General features: G+C 39.5%; 1 protein-coding gene across 4 annotated transcripts in view; it reads left to right on the top strand.

The window, feature by feature from the left end:
• Positions 1–19276, top strand: part of mon2 (MON2 homolog, regulator of endosome-to-Golgi trafficking) — a 169299-nt gene that overhangs the window by 63574 nt on the left and 86449 nt on the right. For all 4 annotated transcript variants that reach the window (XM_063058481.1, XM_063058480.1, XM_063058483.1 and 1 more), the window contains 6 exons: positions 481–610; positions 9253–9350; positions 9805–9930; positions 11948–12142; positions 13541–13665; positions 15181–15320. In XM_063058481.1, the coding sequence (XP_062914551.1) occupies positions 481–610; positions 9253–9350; positions 9805–9930; positions 11948–12142; positions 13541–13665; positions 15181–15320 (814 nt within the window). The remainder of the gene's footprint in view (positions 1–480; positions 611–9252; positions 9351–9804; positions 9931–11947; positions 12143–13540; positions 13666–15180; positions 15321–19276) is intronic.

The following is a 19276-nucleotide window of genomic DNA, read 5'->3' as shown; positions in this document are numbered from 1 at the left end:
TTATTTAATAGAGACAAAATAATAATTTTCAAATTGGTTCCCTCCATTTAAGTTTCCTCTACATAAATCTACAAAACAATTCCCTCTATGATGACTTAAGATGGTATTTTATTGGAGAAGTTTGTTTTGTGTCATGTTGTATAATGTAGGTGATCATGGTCATTCTGTGATCATGATTGTTCTTGGCAAATTTAATTGCCATTGTTCAAGACAGGTGACCTCAACTATTATCAATTCACCTTCCCCAAGAGTGACCTGCCGGTTAGCAGAAGGAAGGAGTGCCTTGCACCTCCTTTGGTAGAGACGTATCTCCACTCTGCCACTCTATTAGGGAAGTGATAAAATAATTAATATTTTGAAATGCCAATTTAAAAGTGGTCTTTAGACTATCTGACCCAAATTGCCATTATACGTTTTTAATACTTTTTACATGTTTGTAGATTAACTTTCATTGAAATTCACCTTTAAAATTTTGTTCAGGCAATTGTACTCTGCTTTCGACTGCATTTTACCAAAGACAATATCACCAATAATACTGCAGCAGCAACAGTACGCCAAGTGGTTACAGTTGTCTTTGAGAGAATGGATGCTGAAGATGAGCAACATAAAGGTTGGTTAATATATTAATCGATTATAACTCCAGTTTGTGAGTATTAGTTTTTCACCAGACAAAATACACTGTTTAGATATGAGAATGGTCAAAACAAACTTTTGATCAAACAGGACTCTACACTCTTCTGAAAGATGATTACTAAATGGATCGCCTTATTTTTTTTATAGAACATAGAACACTCCAGCACAGTACTCTGTATGAAGCCATGGGAATGGGTATGATTTTAAATGAGTACTTGTCTCTATCTGCTTTGGAGAAGTATATTGAAGGTAGTGAGTTCAAGGCAGGGGACAGTTATAAACGTGTATATCAATGCTCTGATCAGGGTTGTGAAACTACCTGGGATCTAATCAGGTGTATCCTAGCATGTGTTGGGAAGCAAGGAAAGAGATTGCTGGATCCTGACATAGAGTTTTGTAATTTTGTTAGCAACAGGTAAGGTATTGAAACACTTGAAAATAGTTAATTTTGTGAATTTAGAAGATGAACGGGGTAAGCCAGGGAACTGCAAACCAGTGAGCCTTGAGTCAGTGGTAGGAAAGTTATTGGACAGATTTGTCTATGCTTGGAAACATGGGGATTAATTTATGAATAGTCAGCATGACTTTGTGTGTAAATCATGTCTTATGGGTTTGATTAAGATTTTGAAGAGGTGACCAAGAGGATAGATAACAGCAAATGGGTGGACCATATTTACATGGCCCCAGGGTTGACATGTCTAAACCAGAGAGCATGAATTTAAGGTAAGAAGTATTAAGTTCAATGAAGATATGTGGGGCAATTTTGTTTTTACACTGAGTGGGGAATCCCCACAATGCAGTCTGAGTGGGGTTTGAGGCATAAGATGATAAGCATTCAAGAGTCTCTTAGAAGGTACATGAAAGTGCAGGAAGTTGAAGGATATGGACACTGTGTGTGCAAAAGGGATGTTTAATTGGATATTTGATTACTAATTTAGCCCGGCACAACATCATTGAGTACAAGAGCTGGGCTGTTGTGGAACTCGACTTAGTTTTATTACTGTCACATGTACAGAGATACAGTGAGATGCTTGTCTTGCATACTGTTCAAACAGATCAGATCATTATACGGTGACTTGAGGTAAAAAGTGTAACAGCTACAGAGAAAGTACAATGCTGGTAACCAATAAGGTGCAAGATGATTATGTGGTATATTGTGAGGCTGAGTCCAACATATCTTACCAGGGAACTATTTAACAACCTTATAACAGCAGGATAGAAACTGTCCTTGAGCTTGGTGGTATGTGTTTTCAGGCTTTTGTATCTTCTCCCCGATGGGAGGGAGGAGGAGAGAGAACATCCAGGGTTGGTTGGGTTTTTGATTATGCTGGCTGCTTTACTGAGACAGCAAGGAGTATAGACAGAGTCCATAGGAGGCGAGCCGGTTCCGGTGATGTACTCAGCTGTACTGTCAACTCTGCAGTTTCTTGCAGTCACATGCAGAGATGTTGCCATACCAAGGCGTTATGCATCCAAATAGGATGATTTGTGTGGTGCATCAATAAAAATTGGTAAGGGTTGATGGGAACATGCCAATTTTCTTCAGCCTCTTGGAGAAGTGGGAGGCATTGGTGAGCTTTCTTGGCTGTGACGTGTACATGGTTGAATCAGGATAAGCTCTTGGTGATGTTCACTGCTCCTCCAAGAGGACCACACCCTTGTCATGGTTTGGAGGCTTACGTGCCTCAGTGACCTGGAGAGCTATGTTGACTGGAGTCAGAGCTTTATGTTTTGGCTCTTGGTAGGGTCACCCATGCTAACCCTGTCAAAGGGGTAAAAACCAAACTAAGGGTGGTCCACTGGTCCTCCGGGTTTGGGGTTTCAACTCAGGGCTAACAACCCTGACTGGTCAAAAGAAATTGTTATGGAAACAGCAATGAAGAATACTTCTATATTGGTGTGTGTCAACATGGACAGACAATAATGGAGGACTTTCATTGCTGCCCTAAAAGCCAGCGGCATAACAGGCAGTAAGTAGATGGTCACTCCTGGGAACTCGAAGCTTTCAACCCTCTTTCAACATCAGCACTGTACAGTTGTGCAGAATGTTAGGCCACACTAGGTATTGTGTGCAGTTCTGATCACTATACTACAGGAAATATGTGATTAAGCTAGAGAAGATGCAGAACAGATACACAAGGATGTTGCTTGTATTAAAAGGAGAGATAACAAAAGTAGGCAGGGACTGTTTCCCCTGGAGCAAAACTGACAGATGACGTGGAAGTGTCTGAAGTTCTTAGAGGTATAGTAGGGCAGATAACTGACAGATGATGTGGAAGTGTCTGAAGTTCTGAGAGGTATAGTAGGGCAGATAACTGACAGATGATGTGGAAGTGTCTGAAGTTCTGAGAGGTATAGTAGGGCAGATAACTGACAGATGATGTGGAAGTGTCTGAAGTTCTGAGAGGTATAGTAGGGCAGATAACTGACAGATGATGTAGAAGTGTTTGAAGTTCTGAGAGGTATAGGTAGGCTGACTCTTTCTCCTCATGGTAGCAGGACTGAAGAGCATAGGTATATGCTGAGAGAGAGGAAATCTGAAGGGTAAATATTTCACACAGAGTAGGTGGCATCTGGAACAAGCTGCTAGAAGAGATGCTAGAACAATAGTAACAACATTTAAGGGACAACTTTGCAGGTACTTGAATGAGCAAGGCAGTTAAATATGAAATTAATGCAGGTGTGGGATTTGCATAGATCGGCATGATGGTTGGCAGAGATACATGTAGTGAGTCAAAGAGCCTGTTTCTATTTTGCAGAACTCTCTGACATTGAGTTCCACCTTTTTAAAATTGCATCACATTATTCTGGTTAATTTTCAGCTTGTGTTTATTCATGATAATCCACTAAACTTTGTTTACATAACATTTGTTTACATCTTCCCATAATATCTGGGATTTGAAAAAGTCAAACTTTAAGTCTTACAAATGAAAGTTAATCAAGCTTTATACACTTTTGAAGTAACATTTGGGGCATTACCTTGCCCAAAGAATAAATAATAATAGTTCTCATCTTAATTTTTACATCCCTTCAAGTAAGAATTGAGCACAAATATTGTCCTCAAACTGTTCTCTTGTAAACCCCAGCTGTTGACATCGATAGATCTCAAAAGAAGGAACAAAAATATTTAGTGAAAACTTTAACAAGTTAGTGATTTGTTGTCAGAATTTTGAAGGTGTCCAATTATTTTTAATTGTTGGTTGCCTGTCAGTGGCTGTATTAATCCAATCATAGTGGGTGAGCCATCAATCCAGGTATGTCACATTGAGAGGTCATTACTGTAAATGAAGGCAAACCGTCTGGCTTCTTCCCCTTTCTTTCCAGTCCTGATGAAGGGTCTAGGCCCGAAGCATCGACTGTTTGTTCCTTTCCATAGTTACTGCCTGACCTGCTGAGTTCCTCCACCACTTTGTATGTATTCCCTCAAATGAAGACAAATAATTATTTACAATTATTTGCTTTTAGATATCAGAAAGTAGTTGAATTTGTTACATAGCTGTTTAATTTTAGGAAAATTCCCTTGTGATCATTTAGGAGAAGAGATTTGTGAAGGAAAATCAAGTACTTCTATTTTCCAAATCTATGCCCAGAATGAAGTTTAGGATCAAATAGTAATGTCCCTTTAATAGGAAAACTTAACATTACTTTTTTTTTTACTCCTTTTGAAAAGGTGTGTTCATGTGTTTGTAAGTAAAGTGCAATTACATACCCAAATTCACCAAGCAGCAGTTTAAAAATTGCCTGCTCCTGATCTGTGTCGACACACCCTAGTATGCTGGCTGAAAAACTTATTCCATGATGTCAGTGAAATGTCCATTTCTTCATCTACCATGGTCAAAAGTTTGTTGTTTTGATTCCTTTGTTGGCTATTTGTAACTGATAGGCCATCTTTCAACCCTAACACTGCAGCATGAACTCGGTGCTTTGCATTTCACAGCTAGGGAGGATACTCTTAATTCCTGGTGCTTCTCTACATCACCGTCAACAGTCACCTCAGCTGAGGCACACCCCCTTGGAGCCGGTGGAACTCCGTCAGCTCAAACTTGCCCAGCAAGTTGTATCTTTCATCGCGGCTCTCTCGTTCTTTGTCCTTTATTGAACTAAACTCCCACTTCTTGAACTGAATCGAAGCTATTTGATCAGTAGGCCGATCTGTTCAGCTAGTTAACATTCTCACCTGATATCTGTGCCTTTCATGTTTGCTGCTGTGTCGCTGTTCTGCCTGACCATTCCTGCCAGGAGAACATTGTTAATTAAACTGTTAACAGCATTTTTTAAGCATCATTTGATTTAATACCAAAATCAGTCCTTGTATATTGCTTTTGCAAGTCGAATCATGATGCCCCTAACCAGTATATTTTGCCAGATTTTTTTTTCATTGCTCTGTATGTTAACTTAACGGAAGGAAGATCTCAGTGAGAAAGCTTTGTGTCCTTATTGTCCATAATCTTACATTCATACCGTGGGAAAATAGGCCCTTTAGTCCAACTAGTCCATGCTAACCAAGCTAGTCCTATTTGCCTGCATTGGAACATATCCCCAAGTCAAGTCAAGTCAACTCAAGTCAAATCAAGTCAAATTTATTTATAAAGCACATTTAAAAACAACCCATGTTGACCAAAGTGCTGTACAAACCATAACAGGCAACTAAAATCACAAATACAATAAACACAGATATAAACAACAGGGCACACAGCTTATAGGCACAAAATAAACAACACATGGGCCTAGGCACAAGCCAAAAATCAGCCGCATCAGGAAGATTCAAAAGCTAATGAATAAAAGTAAGTTTTGAGCTTGGACTTAAGAGTCAAGGGAGGGGAATGCTGTTCCACAGTCTATGGGCTACAACAGTAAAGGCGCAGTCACCCCTGAACTTAAATTTAGATCGTGGGACACCCAGGAACCCCAAGTCAGCGGACCTGAAGGACCTGGAAGTAGAATAAGGGGTAGAGGGTCTGCGATATAGGAGGGGGCCAGCCCATTTAGGTCTTTATAAACAAACAGGAGAACCTTAAAATCAATCCTAAACCGTACCGGTAGCCAGTGGAGAGAGGCCAGGATAGGAGAAATATGGTCCCTCTTCCGGGCACCTGTCAGGGGCCTGGCTGTGGCGTTCTGGACCAGTTGCAGGCGGGACAGGGACGACTGACTAATCCCAGTATACAGGGAGTTGGAATAGTCCAAGTGGGAGGATATAAGGGGGTGGATGACTTTCTCGAGATCTTTGAAAGAGAGAAACGACTTGATTTTGGCAATGGTACGAAGTTGGAAAAAACTGGCTTTTACTACTGCATTAACTTGCTTGTCAAATTTAAAGGCGGAATCACACTTCAGACTTGCCTTCATTCAGCTGTAGGAAGTTTTGTGCCATCCAACACTTAGTCATAGTCATACTTTATTGATCCCGGGGGAAATTGGTTTTCATTACAGTTACACCATAAATAATAAATAGTAATAAAACCATAAATAGTTAAATAGTAATATGTAAATTATGCCAGGAAATAAGTCCAGGACCAGCCTTTTGGCTCAGGGTGTCTGACCCTCCAAGGGAGGAGTTGTAAAGTTTGATGGCCACAGGTAGGAATGACTTCCTATGATGCAGTGTACTGCATCTCGGTGGAATGAGTCTCTGGCTGAATGTACTCCTGTGCCCAGCCAGTACATTATGTAGTAGATGGGAGACATTGACCAAGATGGCATGCAACTTAGACAGCATCCTCTTTTCAGACACCACCGTCAGAGAGTCCAGTTCCATCCCCACAACATCACTGGCCTTACAAATGAGTTTGTTGATTCTGTTGGTGTCTGCTACCCTCAACCCGCTGCCCCAGCACACAACAGCAAACATGATAGCACTGGCCACCACAGACTCATAGAACATCCTCAGCATCGTCTGGCGGATGTTAAAGGACCTCAGTCTCCTCAGGAAATAGAGACGGCTCTGACCCTTCTTGTAGACAGCCTCAGTGTTCTTTGACCAGTCCAGTTTATTGTCAATTCGTAACCCCAGGTATTTGTAATCCTCCACCATGTCCACACTGACCCCCTGGTCCTCAAGGCAGTTCATGAGGCTGACTAGGTTTGACTGGTCATTTGGTTTCAAGGGGAGATAAAGCTGTATGTTGTCAGCATAACAATGGAAGGAAATGTGAAATGAAATGAAATATCTTTATTGTCATTGCATAGTACAGTTGTCATGCACAAATACAGCGAAAAAGAGTTTGCAACTCTCATACTCAGTGCTATAAAACAACAAATAAAATAAACAAACAATAAATAAAATCAAGTAACCAGCCAGTACAAGCAATGTCCAGCAGTACAAAAGCACAACTCAGATGCATGACGGCCATAAAACCAGTATAAAGTAGCAATATAACAAATTTATGGATGATGCTTGATCGATTGGTTCAGAGCAATTATAGCTCTGGGGCAAAAGCTATTTTTCAGCCTGGAAGTGCGGGCATAGAAAATCTTATAACGTCTGCCAGATGGAAGAAGTTCAAACAGAAGATTGCATGGGTGTGTATTGTCCTTACAGATGCTTGTAGCTTTCCTTAGGCAGCGAGAGCTGTAGGTGTCCTTCAGGGCTGGGAGCTGTGTCCCGATGATCTGTGCGCTAGAGACGACCCACTGAAGTGCTTTCCTATCAGCTGCTGTACAACTGAGATACCACACAGAGATGCAGTATGTTAAGATGCTCTCTATGGTGCAGCAGTAAAAGGTCACCAGCATCTGTTCAGGTAGACCAGCTTTCTCCAGCGTCCTGAGGAAAAACAAGCATTGCTGTGCTTTCTTAACTATTGTTGTGGTGTTAGGTGACCTTGTAAGGTCTTCCGAGATATGTATTCCCAGAAACCTGAAACTGGACACTCTCTCCACTATGTCTCCGTTAATGTAGACTGGAACGTAGTTGTCATCCCGTGACTTTCCTTAGTCTTTGCTGTATTAAGAGACAGGTTGTTCTCTGAGTTTTTGAATGAATTGGCCGAGGAGAAGCATGTATATAGAGAAAAATGGGACCTAGGATGGAACCTTGTGGGACCCCGCAGGAGAAACTAGCTGGAGAAGAGGAAAATTTGGCCCATTTCCCTCTTAAGGCTTTCTTTTCCATGTGTCTGTCTACATGTCTATTAATCATAATTATACTCACCATTACCACTCTATCTGGCAACATGTTCCATATATCCACTACGGTCTTGCCCTCAGATCTCCTGGAGCCCTGACCCAATTTCACTTTAAACTTATGCCCTCTAGTTTACATTCCCTATCACAGGAAAAAGACTGATCTTGTTCACCTTACCCAATTTCACTTTAAACTTATGCCCTCTAGTTTACATTCCCTATCACAGGAAAAAGACTGATCTTGTTCACCTATGCTCCTCATGATTTTATAAACCTCTAAGACAGGGATTCCCAACCTGATGTCAACAGACACCTTGTTAATGGTATTGACCCATGGCATAAAAAAGGTAGGGAACGCCGGCTCAAAGATTACCTCTCAAACGCCAACGTTCCCTCTAATTTTCACGGACCAGCAAAGTTTTACTCTCTCTGAAAACTGTGAGGCACTTTAAATGTTTTTTTTTAATATGCATGCTCGGAATATTTAGAATGAAAAATCACATTTATGATTTTATTTATTAATTGAAGTGTAAAATGAAATGCAGTACAACAAAGAAAATCTTCCACGTTTTGTAAACTATTAAACTTATATGGTGTCGATGTTCAGCATACTGGTGGTTTATGAACAATCAGTTACCAACTTCCATTCCATGTTTATTGTTACAATTTGTAACAGTGTTATAACTTGAAACACTGACAACGTAAATGCATTGAAGCTCTGAAATGTTTCAAACTAAAGGTTGTGGTACATTTATTATTTAGAAAATTTATGGATTATATTAATGAACACATAATTACAGGGTATTTCATAATTATATTAAGATAGATTTCAAAATTGTATTGGCATAATTTCAAAATTATATTAACATTATGTAAAAGAAAATTCCAGCTGCGCAGCAACAAAGGTCATGTGTGCAGGAGCATTTCATTTACTAGATGGCCGCACATCAGCGCAGCTCAGAAGGAACAGTCACCACTACCTACATTCTGGGGAAGAAACAGCCAAAACTATTCAGCCTGAAGCATTCGGTTAGCATAATCCTCTACAGTGCCAGTGATCACTAGTCAGGGTTCAGCTCCCACCACTGTCAGGAATTTGTACCTCCTCTCCGTGACCGCATGGGTATCCTTCGTGTGTTCCGGTTTCCTTGCACATGAGATGGGGTTAGTGAGTTGTGGGCATGCTATGTTGGCACCAGAAGTATGGCAACACTTGTACATGTATCAAATAAAGCTAATTTTAAAATCTTCAATAAATTGTTTCTTTCCGCATTATGACATTTGGTAGCAGCTCACACCAAAATTAACAACTTGTTCCCTAAAAGAAGATGAAATGAAGCAGTAGACAGTGAGCTGAGATGCTTTGCCAACAAGGTTCAGATCCTTTAAAATGAATAAATACGAAAAAGTAATCATGGAGAGAGAAACAGCATTGTATAGGTACTGAAATCCCACATCCTAATGAACAGCTTTGACTTTGTCTGTTTATTTCAGACAGTGATAGTCAACCTCCTGTCATTCAAGGAAACAGCAACAGAAGAACCATCAGTACACTGAGGCCCTGTGCAAAAGATGCATACATGCTCTTTCAGGTAATGCTGCTACTTGCTATTGTTAAATCGGAGATTAATGAGATATGCCCATGAAAATCATCAGTTTTATTAATTGCATGAAATTTACCAGGGCAAATTGTGGGAATATGCGTGAATCTAATGTGAAAAGAACCTCCTGTGCTAGTTAAATGTTTAAGCTATTAACTGGGAGGCATTTGATCATGCTTCATTTTGGTGCATGTTGATTTACATCACCAACTCTTTCAATTCAGTTACCTCAATTAGATCGCTAGCTTTCACATTTTGAGATTATTGATATCATGGGCAACCCATGAATAAAGATATTGACTTGATTAGATTAGAGATGCAGAAGAAGTTATTAATTCTTACAGAATGAATCTAATATTTTCTGCTGCTAATGTGATTTTATTAAGTTATTCAAAGAGTTCTGCTTTTACATCAATGGCCTTATTTAATTCATTTAATTTTCCAGGACTTGTGCCAGTTGGTAAATGCAGATGCTCCATACTGGTTGGTGGGAATGACAGAAATGACCCGAACCTTTGGATTAGAGTTGCTCGAGTCAGTTCTGAATGACTTTCCACGAGTATTTTTGGAGGTAAAGTGTCTAAAATGTGGCTTGTAAAGCCTATTCTATCCTTACTGTGTTGGTACAGTACTGGACTTTAAGTCGAATCAGTTCAAAGTAAAGAGATGAGAAGTAGGTCTGAGACAGAAACTGGGAAGCAATAAATAGCTATCTTACCACCACCTACCATGCCCTTCCCCCTCATTTTATCATCCTGGCTCTCTCACCTTTACACTCTCAATGCAGGTAAAGAACTTGCATTGTATTGACTATTTTGAGCAATGTGAGATTTTTTTTCTATTCAAGATCAGAGTTGATTTGAAATTTTAAAAATTAAATAATTAAGATAATTCCTCTGTAACTGGTGTAGGAGTTTCACATAAACATATTGCCTTTGAAAGAAAATAATAGATTGCCTTGCTCCACCATGAAGCACTATATAGACAATTGATTACATTTCAGGTATATTCACTGCTTTTGTTATATAAGCAATTGTGGCATGAAGTAGGTCAAATTACCTTAGCCAGCAATAAAATGACTAAACTTTAGTGGTAGTTGGTGGAGTAATTCTGTCTAAACCTCAAGAGAAACTCTCATATCCTCTGTGGTGCACTGGTATCTTGTGCATCCTGCTGAGGAGACAAGCACAAACTCAGTTTAACATACTTTATACTTTATTGTCGCCAAACAATTGGTACTAGAATGTACAATCATCACAGCGATATTTGATTCTGAGCTTCACACTCCCTGGATTACAAATATTAAATATTAAAAATATTAAAAATAGTTAATGTTAGTAAATATTAAAAATTTAAATTACAAATCATAAATAGAAAATAGAAAAATGGGAAGTAAGGTAGTGCAAAAAAACCAAGAGGCAGATCCAGATATTTGGAGGGTACGGCCCAGATCCGGGTCAGGATCCATTCAGCAGTCTTATCACAGTTGGAAAGAAGCTGTTCCCAAATCTGGCCGTACGAGTCTTCAAGCTCCTGAACCTTCTCCTGGAGGGAAGGGGGACAAAAAGTGTGTTGGTTGGATGGGTCGTGTCCTTGATTATCCTGGCAGCACTGCTGTGACAGCGTGCGGTGTAAAGTGAGTTCACGAACACTGTTCACAATCTTCTGCAGCTTCTTTTGGTCTTGGACAGGACAACTTCCATACCAGGTTGTGATGCACCCTTGAAGAATGCTTTCTACGGTGCATCTATAAAAATTAGTGAGGGTTTTAGGGGACAGGCCAAATTTCTTTAGTTTTCTCAGGAAGTAAAGGCACTGGTGGGCATTCTTGGCAGTGAACTCCGGTTGGTTGGACCAAGTCAGGTCATTTGTGATATTGACCCCGAGGAACTTAAAACTTTTGACCTGTTCCACTTGCGCACCACCGATGTAAATTGGGTCGTGCGGTCTGCTACTCCTTCTGAAGTCAACAACCAATTCCTTCGTCTTGCTGACGTTGAGGGATAGGTTATTGTCTTCACACCATGCCACCAGGTTCTTAATTTCCTCTCTGTCATTTCAAGGTGACATTGATAGATAACAGTGCACATTGTCAAAGTCGCACTGTACTGAATAAAAAGTTTCCAATTTTCTGCTTATTGGCATGATTGGTAAATTTCATGCTGACAATTCCAATAGGAATTCTGCAGCTGCAAATACTACATGCAGTAGAAATTTAAATAAAGATGTAAGATAAAATAAGGATTAGCTTTCTTTGTCACACGTACATCAAAACATAACAGTAAAATACGTCACTTGTGTCAGGGATGTGCTGGGTCAGCACCAACACCAACACAGAATGCGCACAATGTACTAACCAAATGTCTTGTATTTCTTTAGAATGTGGAAGGAAGCCCACGCGGTCACATGGTGAATGTACAAACTTGCAGACAGCAGTGGTCGTTGGACCGCTGGCACTGTAAAGTGTTGTGCTAACCATTACGCTACCATGCTACCTGATAAATAAGAATCTGGTTACTTTCTAATAATGTTGCCATGATTTTGATTTGTTAATGATAATTTCAGTATTTTTTTTTCCTTCCCTACAGCATCAAGAATTCAGTTTCCTTTTGAAGGAAAGGGTATGTCCCTTAGTGATCAAGCTGTTTTCTCCCAATATCAAATTCAGACAGGGTACCAGTACTCCATCTTCTCCAACTCCTGTTGAGAAGCCGTACTTTCCTATCTGCATGCGTCTTCTCCGAGTGGTATCTGTTTTAATCAAGCACTTCTATGGTCTTCTGGTAAGAGATTAAAATCTTTTCCGACCTATCTTAAGTCTTTGCATAAAGATTATCCAGAAAGATGTTTGCCAATTTTGTTCAAACCCATATTCATATTCAAAATTATGCCTATTATAGATCTAAAAATATCTGTTAGATTTTATGAATTAAGTTAAATTCGAGTTCAAGTTTATTGTCATCTGACTTTACATGTATACAACCAAATGAAACAGTGTTTCTCTGGAACATATCACAAGCAGCATAAACCAGAATACTCTACTGTGGAAGTGAATAAAATATAATTCAAAATGCATGTAATAAAGCGCAGCATAGGTAAATAGCTTGTTGTCCTAATGATGAGACTTCAGTGGTGGTGGGGTATTCATTAGTGTCACAGCCTGAGGGAAGAACCTGTTACCCAGTTCTTGATGTTCCTGTATCTCCTTCCTGACAGTAGTGGGAAAAAGAGATTGTGGGTTGGGTGGTAGGGATTCTCAACAACGCTTCCAGCCCTTCGCTCCCAGTAAATATCACATATAAGGGGGAGGGAGACCCCGATGATCCTCTCAGTGGTTATTACTGTCCTCTGTAGGGTCTTATGGTCCAATGCCTTGCAGTTTCAGTAAATTCTATGATTAAAATTATGTGGGGTGTTTCATGTGTAATTAATGAGTGACCAATGACACATGTATGTTTTGTTATTTGCTATTGCTATTATTGTTTACTTCTGACTTCCTGTTCAGAATTATTTGTATTAATAATTCAAATTTCCCAACATTTTCTATGTACTTGGGTTCATGTGCTTGTACAGTGCTATCAAAGTTTTCAAGAGACTGGTCTGAGATTACATTGGAAGTGTTCAGAGCTAATTTAAAAAAAATTGTACCACTTTTTACCAATCTGTTGAAATTAGTTTCTATTCATATATCTTGTCTCCTTTTATCCATTGAATCACGGGATTACAGGTAGAGGACTCCTATGATAATAATGGCACTGAGACCAAAATCTGTATTGCTGAACTAATAAAGCTCATCTGAAAAGTAGATTTCTTCTAGATATGATTAGATGTTGCTGAGAATTGCTTTAAAATAGCATCCTTGTTTTGTAATCTTGAGCATCATGCTGTTCTTCAATCTCTCACTTTGAGTTTAATAGACAATGAATTAGGATTAAGGAGAAGTGGGGTGCTGGGGGTGTTGATGGTGGTGAGGACCTGTCTTCTGAGCTTTCAGTGTTCTCTTGCATCTAAATAGCATTTTGCAAATCAATCCAAAGATTCGTCATTCTTTGAGCAAAGGATTCCTTTTAAGTATATATTCAAAAGTAAAAGGTTCATCAGGTTGTTTGCTGGAATGGTAATGCTTCTGTAGTTGGCTGCTCTTTTCTGTGTGGCTAATCTGGCTCTTCTGTGTTTGTCAGGTAACAGAATGTGAGATATTTTTGTCTTTGCTGGTGAAGTTTTTGGATGGTGATAAACCCCAGTGGCTTCGAGCAGTTGCTGTGGAATGCATTCACAGACTTTGTATGCAGCCCCAACTTCTTAGGTAAACTTCTTGTTCATTTTATTTGACTTTTTGATGTTTCACAGTTCAATTAAATGCCTAAAGATGACATAGATTGCTTAATGTTGTTTTAATGAAAATCTACTTTGCATAGCTTTAGCATATTTTTGCCTGTGCACAGCTGATGATTTGTAATCCTTTTAATCATATGGAAGAATATATTTGATTCCCAAACTATCTTTGTTCAATGGTTTGGCTCTGTCAGATTTAAGAGCAAATGATAAAAGGCAGTAATAGTCTGGTAAAAGTTTGGAGTATTAATGCATTGACCTCAATTGTTAATTCATTAGTTAGATTTTTTATTTAGATCAAGTAGGAAAGCCTGTTCACCTGAAAGGCAACCAACTGATTTTGAAATAATGGTTGTGTTATTGAAGCTACTCTCAAACACGAATCAGTAACTGAAAACCAAATAGACTAAACTGCAGGAGAAGAGAACAGTCATGTGATTAACTTTGATAAAATACCAAATAGATATTTATTTCCTCCATTTGATTGAGACTTTGAAGCTACACCACTTGTCCAAATTATTTTTGGAACATTTTATCTGTATTGCTGCAATAAATAGTATCATATCTTCATATCGCCTTGTGGCCATGTTTGTGGATGATACAATCTTGGTGGAGAGGCAGGTATTGTTGAGGAAGCTGAGAATCTGCAGAAGGACTTGGACAAATAAGAAGAATGGTCAAAGAAGTGGCAAATGGATACGGTGTAGAGAAATGTTTGGTGAAAGGAATAAAGATGTCGAATTTTTTCTAAATGGGGTGCAAATTCAGAATTCGGAGATGCAAAGAGAATTGCGAGTCCTTGTGCTGGATTCTCTAAGGGTTAACTTGCAGGTTGAGTTGATGGTAAGGACCCCAAATGCAATGTTAGCATTAATTTCAAAAGGACTAGACTGTAAAAGCAAGGATGTAATGCAAAGGCTGTAAAGGTATTGGTCAGACCATATAGAAGTATTGTGAGCAGTTTTGGGGCCCACATCTTAAGAATGGATGTGCTGGGATTGGAGAGGGTCCAGAGGAGGTTTTCAAGAATTATCCCAGGAATGAAAGGGTTAGTGTGTGAGGATCATTTGATGTCTCTGGGCCTGTATTCATGCTAGTAAAAGGCTGGATAGAGTGGATGTGGAGAGGATGTTTCCTATAGTAGGAGAGGGCACAGCCTCAGAATACAAGAACATCCCTTGAGTACAGGTGAGGAGGAATTTCTTTAGCCAGAGGATGATGAATCTGTGGGATTCTTTGCCACAGACAGCTGTGAAGACCAAGTCATTGGGTATTTTTAAAGTGGAGATTAAGAGTTTCTTATTTAGTAAGGGCCCCAAAGGTTACAGGGACAAGGCAAGAGAGTGGGGTTGAGAGTGAATAAATCAGCCATGATGGAAAGGCAGAGCAGTCTCAATGGATCGAGTGGGCTAATTCTGCTCCTGTGTTTTATGGTCGAATATCCCATGGCATTTGACTCCAGGAATGTTTCTGCTTGCTTTTTCAGGTCTTTTTGCCAGTCATATGATATGAAGCCACATTCAACAAAAGTTTTCAGAGATATTGTGAATGCATTGGGATCTTTTATACAGTCACTCTTCATTACTCCCAGTTCTGGAAACAACCCAATCACAAATGCACAGACAGGTATGGAGAACTTTCCTATATATAGTCCTAAATATCTTTTACAAAATGTTTATAATAGGTGTAAGCTTCACATAACTCCTTAAGCCCTCTGTTGCATTTAACCCTATGAGCACATCTGTTCCTTCCCTCCTCTGTCTTGTGCTTGTCCAGGTTCAACTTCAGTTCATCTCTGCTGTTCAATTCAGCGTGTCCCTGTGTAAGCAAGTTCAACATTGTAACCGTACTTTGGGCAAAGATGAATATTTGATGTATGATTGACCTGGTCTGATTTTGAGAGGGCAATGTCTACGCCACCCGGAGCTACCTGCCAGCCTAGTCATCAAATGGGAGCCCAAGCATGGGAGGATGAACCCTGGGTACCCTCCCAAGACTATGGTCAATACGCTCCTAGAAGACAGCGGCACGGCTAATGTAGATGAACTGAACACACTGATGAGGGAGAGGGAGAAGTGGAGAGTCTGTCATCGTGCCCGACGCCAGCCCCCAGGCCTGAGTTGACATAGTAGTAGTAGATTTTGAGAGAATTGATTTTAAGAAAAAAATGTCAAAAGCAATTTATTTTATTGATATGCAGAAATGTGTAAAGGTCTTAGGCACACATATATATAGCTAGGGTGCCTATGGTGTTTGCGCAGTACTGCCTTTGTCAACATAGAGCAGAGATCAAGTCTGTAAATCTGGCGGGAGCACAAGATGTTGGAATGGTGAGTGTGGAGTCCCCTGTGAGGGTATGGGACAAGTGGCAGAAATGGACTGGGAGGGGGGCAGCAGTTAGTGTGGGTGCAGACGTACCCAGCCCTGAGACACCAGGCAAGGTCATTTGATTTCAAACAATTGGTTTATTGATCATTACAGAATGTCTCTCAGAAGCTTCCTCCCCTCTCCCTTCCCTTTTTCCCAACTGTGATTCCCCTCTCCCTGCACCCTTCCCACACTCAGTCCACAATAGAGACCCATATCAGAACCAACTTTATCATCAGTCACATCTGTCATGAAATTTGTATTTTTTTGTGGCAGCAGTACAGTGCATTACATAAAATTACAGTACTGTACAGAATTCGTAGACACCCTACTTACACATATGTGCCTAAGACTTTTGCACAGTCCTGTAAGAATAAGAAGGTGGCTAATGTACATGTGTTCCCTGTAGAGAACGAGGCCAGTGAGTAAATAACAGAAAGCGCAGATATAATAAATCTTTTTTGCGTCTGTCTTCATAGTGGAGGACACTGCAAATATCATTATAACAATAGGCTAATTTCAAATATCAGAGAGGAACTGTAAAAATCCAATCACAAGACATAAGGTAATTAAAGAAATTCACAAATAAACAGGAAGTAGTAGTCCGCAAGTTAGGGTTTTAAAGGAAGTTATTGCATAGATAGTGGGCCTATAGTTTGAATATTTTTGTGAAATTCCTTGATGGTACCAGAAGAATGGAAAGCATTTGAGTAAGGGAGGAAGACAGAAGATGGAGTACTCTAGGCCAGCTAGTTTAACATTTATTGTTGGTAAGATGCTAGATGATATGATAATCAAAAAGGTAATAACTGATCATTTAAGAAAGCTCAATGAAGTCGTACCTGGTTAACATAGTTTTATTAAAAATAAATCACAGTTGACAAATTTGCTGTCTTTGAAGATATGACAGGGAATTTTGATAGAGGAGAATCTGCAGATGTAATATATTCAGATTTCAGTTTTAAAAGAACAGTTGGCAAGGTACCACATACAGGGCTGGTGCGAGTGTTTAAATCCCACTAAATTGGAAGGAAGTATGTTGGCATGGAATGATAACTAGCTGTTACATGGAAAAGAAAGAGTTGAAATAAATGGATTCTTATTGGGTTGAAGGGATGGAGTGGTCCAGGAATTGGGTCTTGGCCCTAAATTTTTACTGTTCATATTAATGAAGTGGAGGGAGAAACAAAATTTGAGGTTTCCAGTTTGCCATTGAAATGAAAATGGATGCAAGAGCATGCTGTGATGAGGACATTGTGCGGTAGGATTCAGATAGATTAAATGATTGGTTGAAAACCAAATGGATGAAGTCCGTTTTAGCGAGAGGAATCAAAAGTGTATGCTTATCCAAACAGAAAGAAAGATTATCTGAGTGAAGTTCAGTGGGAATCAGCTGTTGTAGTACATGAATCACAAGAAGTTGGCTGGTAGGACTAATAAGTAGTTAAAAAAGTAAATAGCATTTTGGCTTTTATTGCAAAGACATTGGAGTTAAAGAATAAAAGTTTAAAAAAAAATTGTTGTCCAGGGTTTTGATGAGGCCACACTGGAATATTCTGCACAGCTTTAGTCCCCTTACCTAAAAAATAATAGAGTAACTTTGGAAGTAGTCTAATGAGCTTCATCAGAAGGGATGAGATGTTTGTCCTGTCTAGAGAGAATCAGAATCAGGTTTAATTATCACTGGCATAGTGCAAAAATAGAAATATAAAAGTCATTAGGTAGTGTTCATGCGTTTAATGTACATTCAGAAAATGGATGGCAGAGGGGGCAAAAGCTGTTCCTGAATTGTTGAGTGTGTACCTTCATGCTTCTGTACCCCCGTCCTAATGGTAGCAATGAGAACAAGGCATGACCTGGATGATAGGGGTCCTTAATAATGGATGCCACCTTTTTGAGGCGTCACTCCTTGAAGATGTCCTGGATACTACGGAGGCTAGTGCCCATGAGGGAGTTGACTAAGTTTACAACTCTGTGCAGCTTAATTCGATTCTGTGCAGTAGCCTCCATTCCCCCGCCCCCCCAACCAGACAGTGATGCAGCCAGTTAGAATGCTCTTAACGGTACATCTGTAGAAATTTGTGAAAGTTTTTGGTGACATGCCAGGCTAGATGGTTCAGGTCTGTATTCATTTGAGTTTTAAAAAAATGCCACCTAAGCAGGCAGAATCCTAAGGGACTTGACAAAGTAGATGTTGAGACATCTATATGTTGCAGGGCAAGCTTGATTGGTGATGGAAAAGGCTGAGAGACCAAGTGGCCAACTTCTGGTGCTGCTTTGATGTGTTCTTGTCTATTCATTGGTTGTAATCATGAATAATAATTTTATGCAGATTTAACTACTTATCCATTTTTTAAAAGAAAATAGGACTGGTTGGGTGACAAGGCCTTAACACTGTAAATCTGTGCTTATTATTTGAAACACTATGTAAACTGTATATATTACTTCTACTATGTTGACTCAGGCCTGGGGAGCCGGCGTCAGGCAAAAAAAAAGTATTAAGTGAAGATTAATTTATTTGAATTAATATATTCACTTGATACAGGATAGAGTATTAAACACATTTAGCTGCATCTTTGTACCACTTTGTGCTACCGTGCTAAATCAGAGCATTCAGTTAGTTACTGCTGGAGGGATAAAGTGAAAGATTTGGGAGTGGGAACCCATCCAGGATAAGCACAATGTGCTTCTTATCCAGCTGCTGTGCTACGCAAATGCCACAGAGTGAACGGGAAAGAAATGAGAAAATAGTCCTATTCAGTGTTCTCAGTACCAGTACTGTAATATAGATTTCCGACTCAAAAAACATCCACTGGGAGATTCCTCAACATTTCAATGTTGTTCATTTTGCAAAATATGCCAGTCAAACATACATGCAGAACCTCATAGCTATTTTTCAGAAATTTCCAGACTTATTTAGACATAGGTTTAATTAACACATCACTGGTCTGTTCTTTCATACAAAGAGCTCCACTGTGGCAGCAGAATTAGATTCTGTCCAAAATACAGTTCTAGTTAATCACTGTGATGACAGTGAATTTTTGGGGGTAACAGTATATATAACATCTTCCAAGACTACTTCTGACCAGTATCTTTGCAGATGACAGGGCTGTATGCAAGTATGCTTTCTTTAAGATGATGCAGCAATTTAATTTTAAAAATATACCACGATTTTCTGGGGAGTGAGTTCTTGCATGTTGTTAATCTTTGTTAAT

This window comes from Mobula hypostoma, chromosome 9 (assembly GCF_963921235.1).
Source record: "Mobula hypostoma chromosome 9, sMobHyp1.1, whole genome shotgun sequence".
Lineage (NCBI taxonomy): Eukaryota > Metazoa > Chordata > Chondrichthyes > Myliobatiformes > Myliobatidae > Mobula > Mobula hypostoma.
This window is presented reverse-complemented; position numbering and strand designations above follow the sequence as displayed.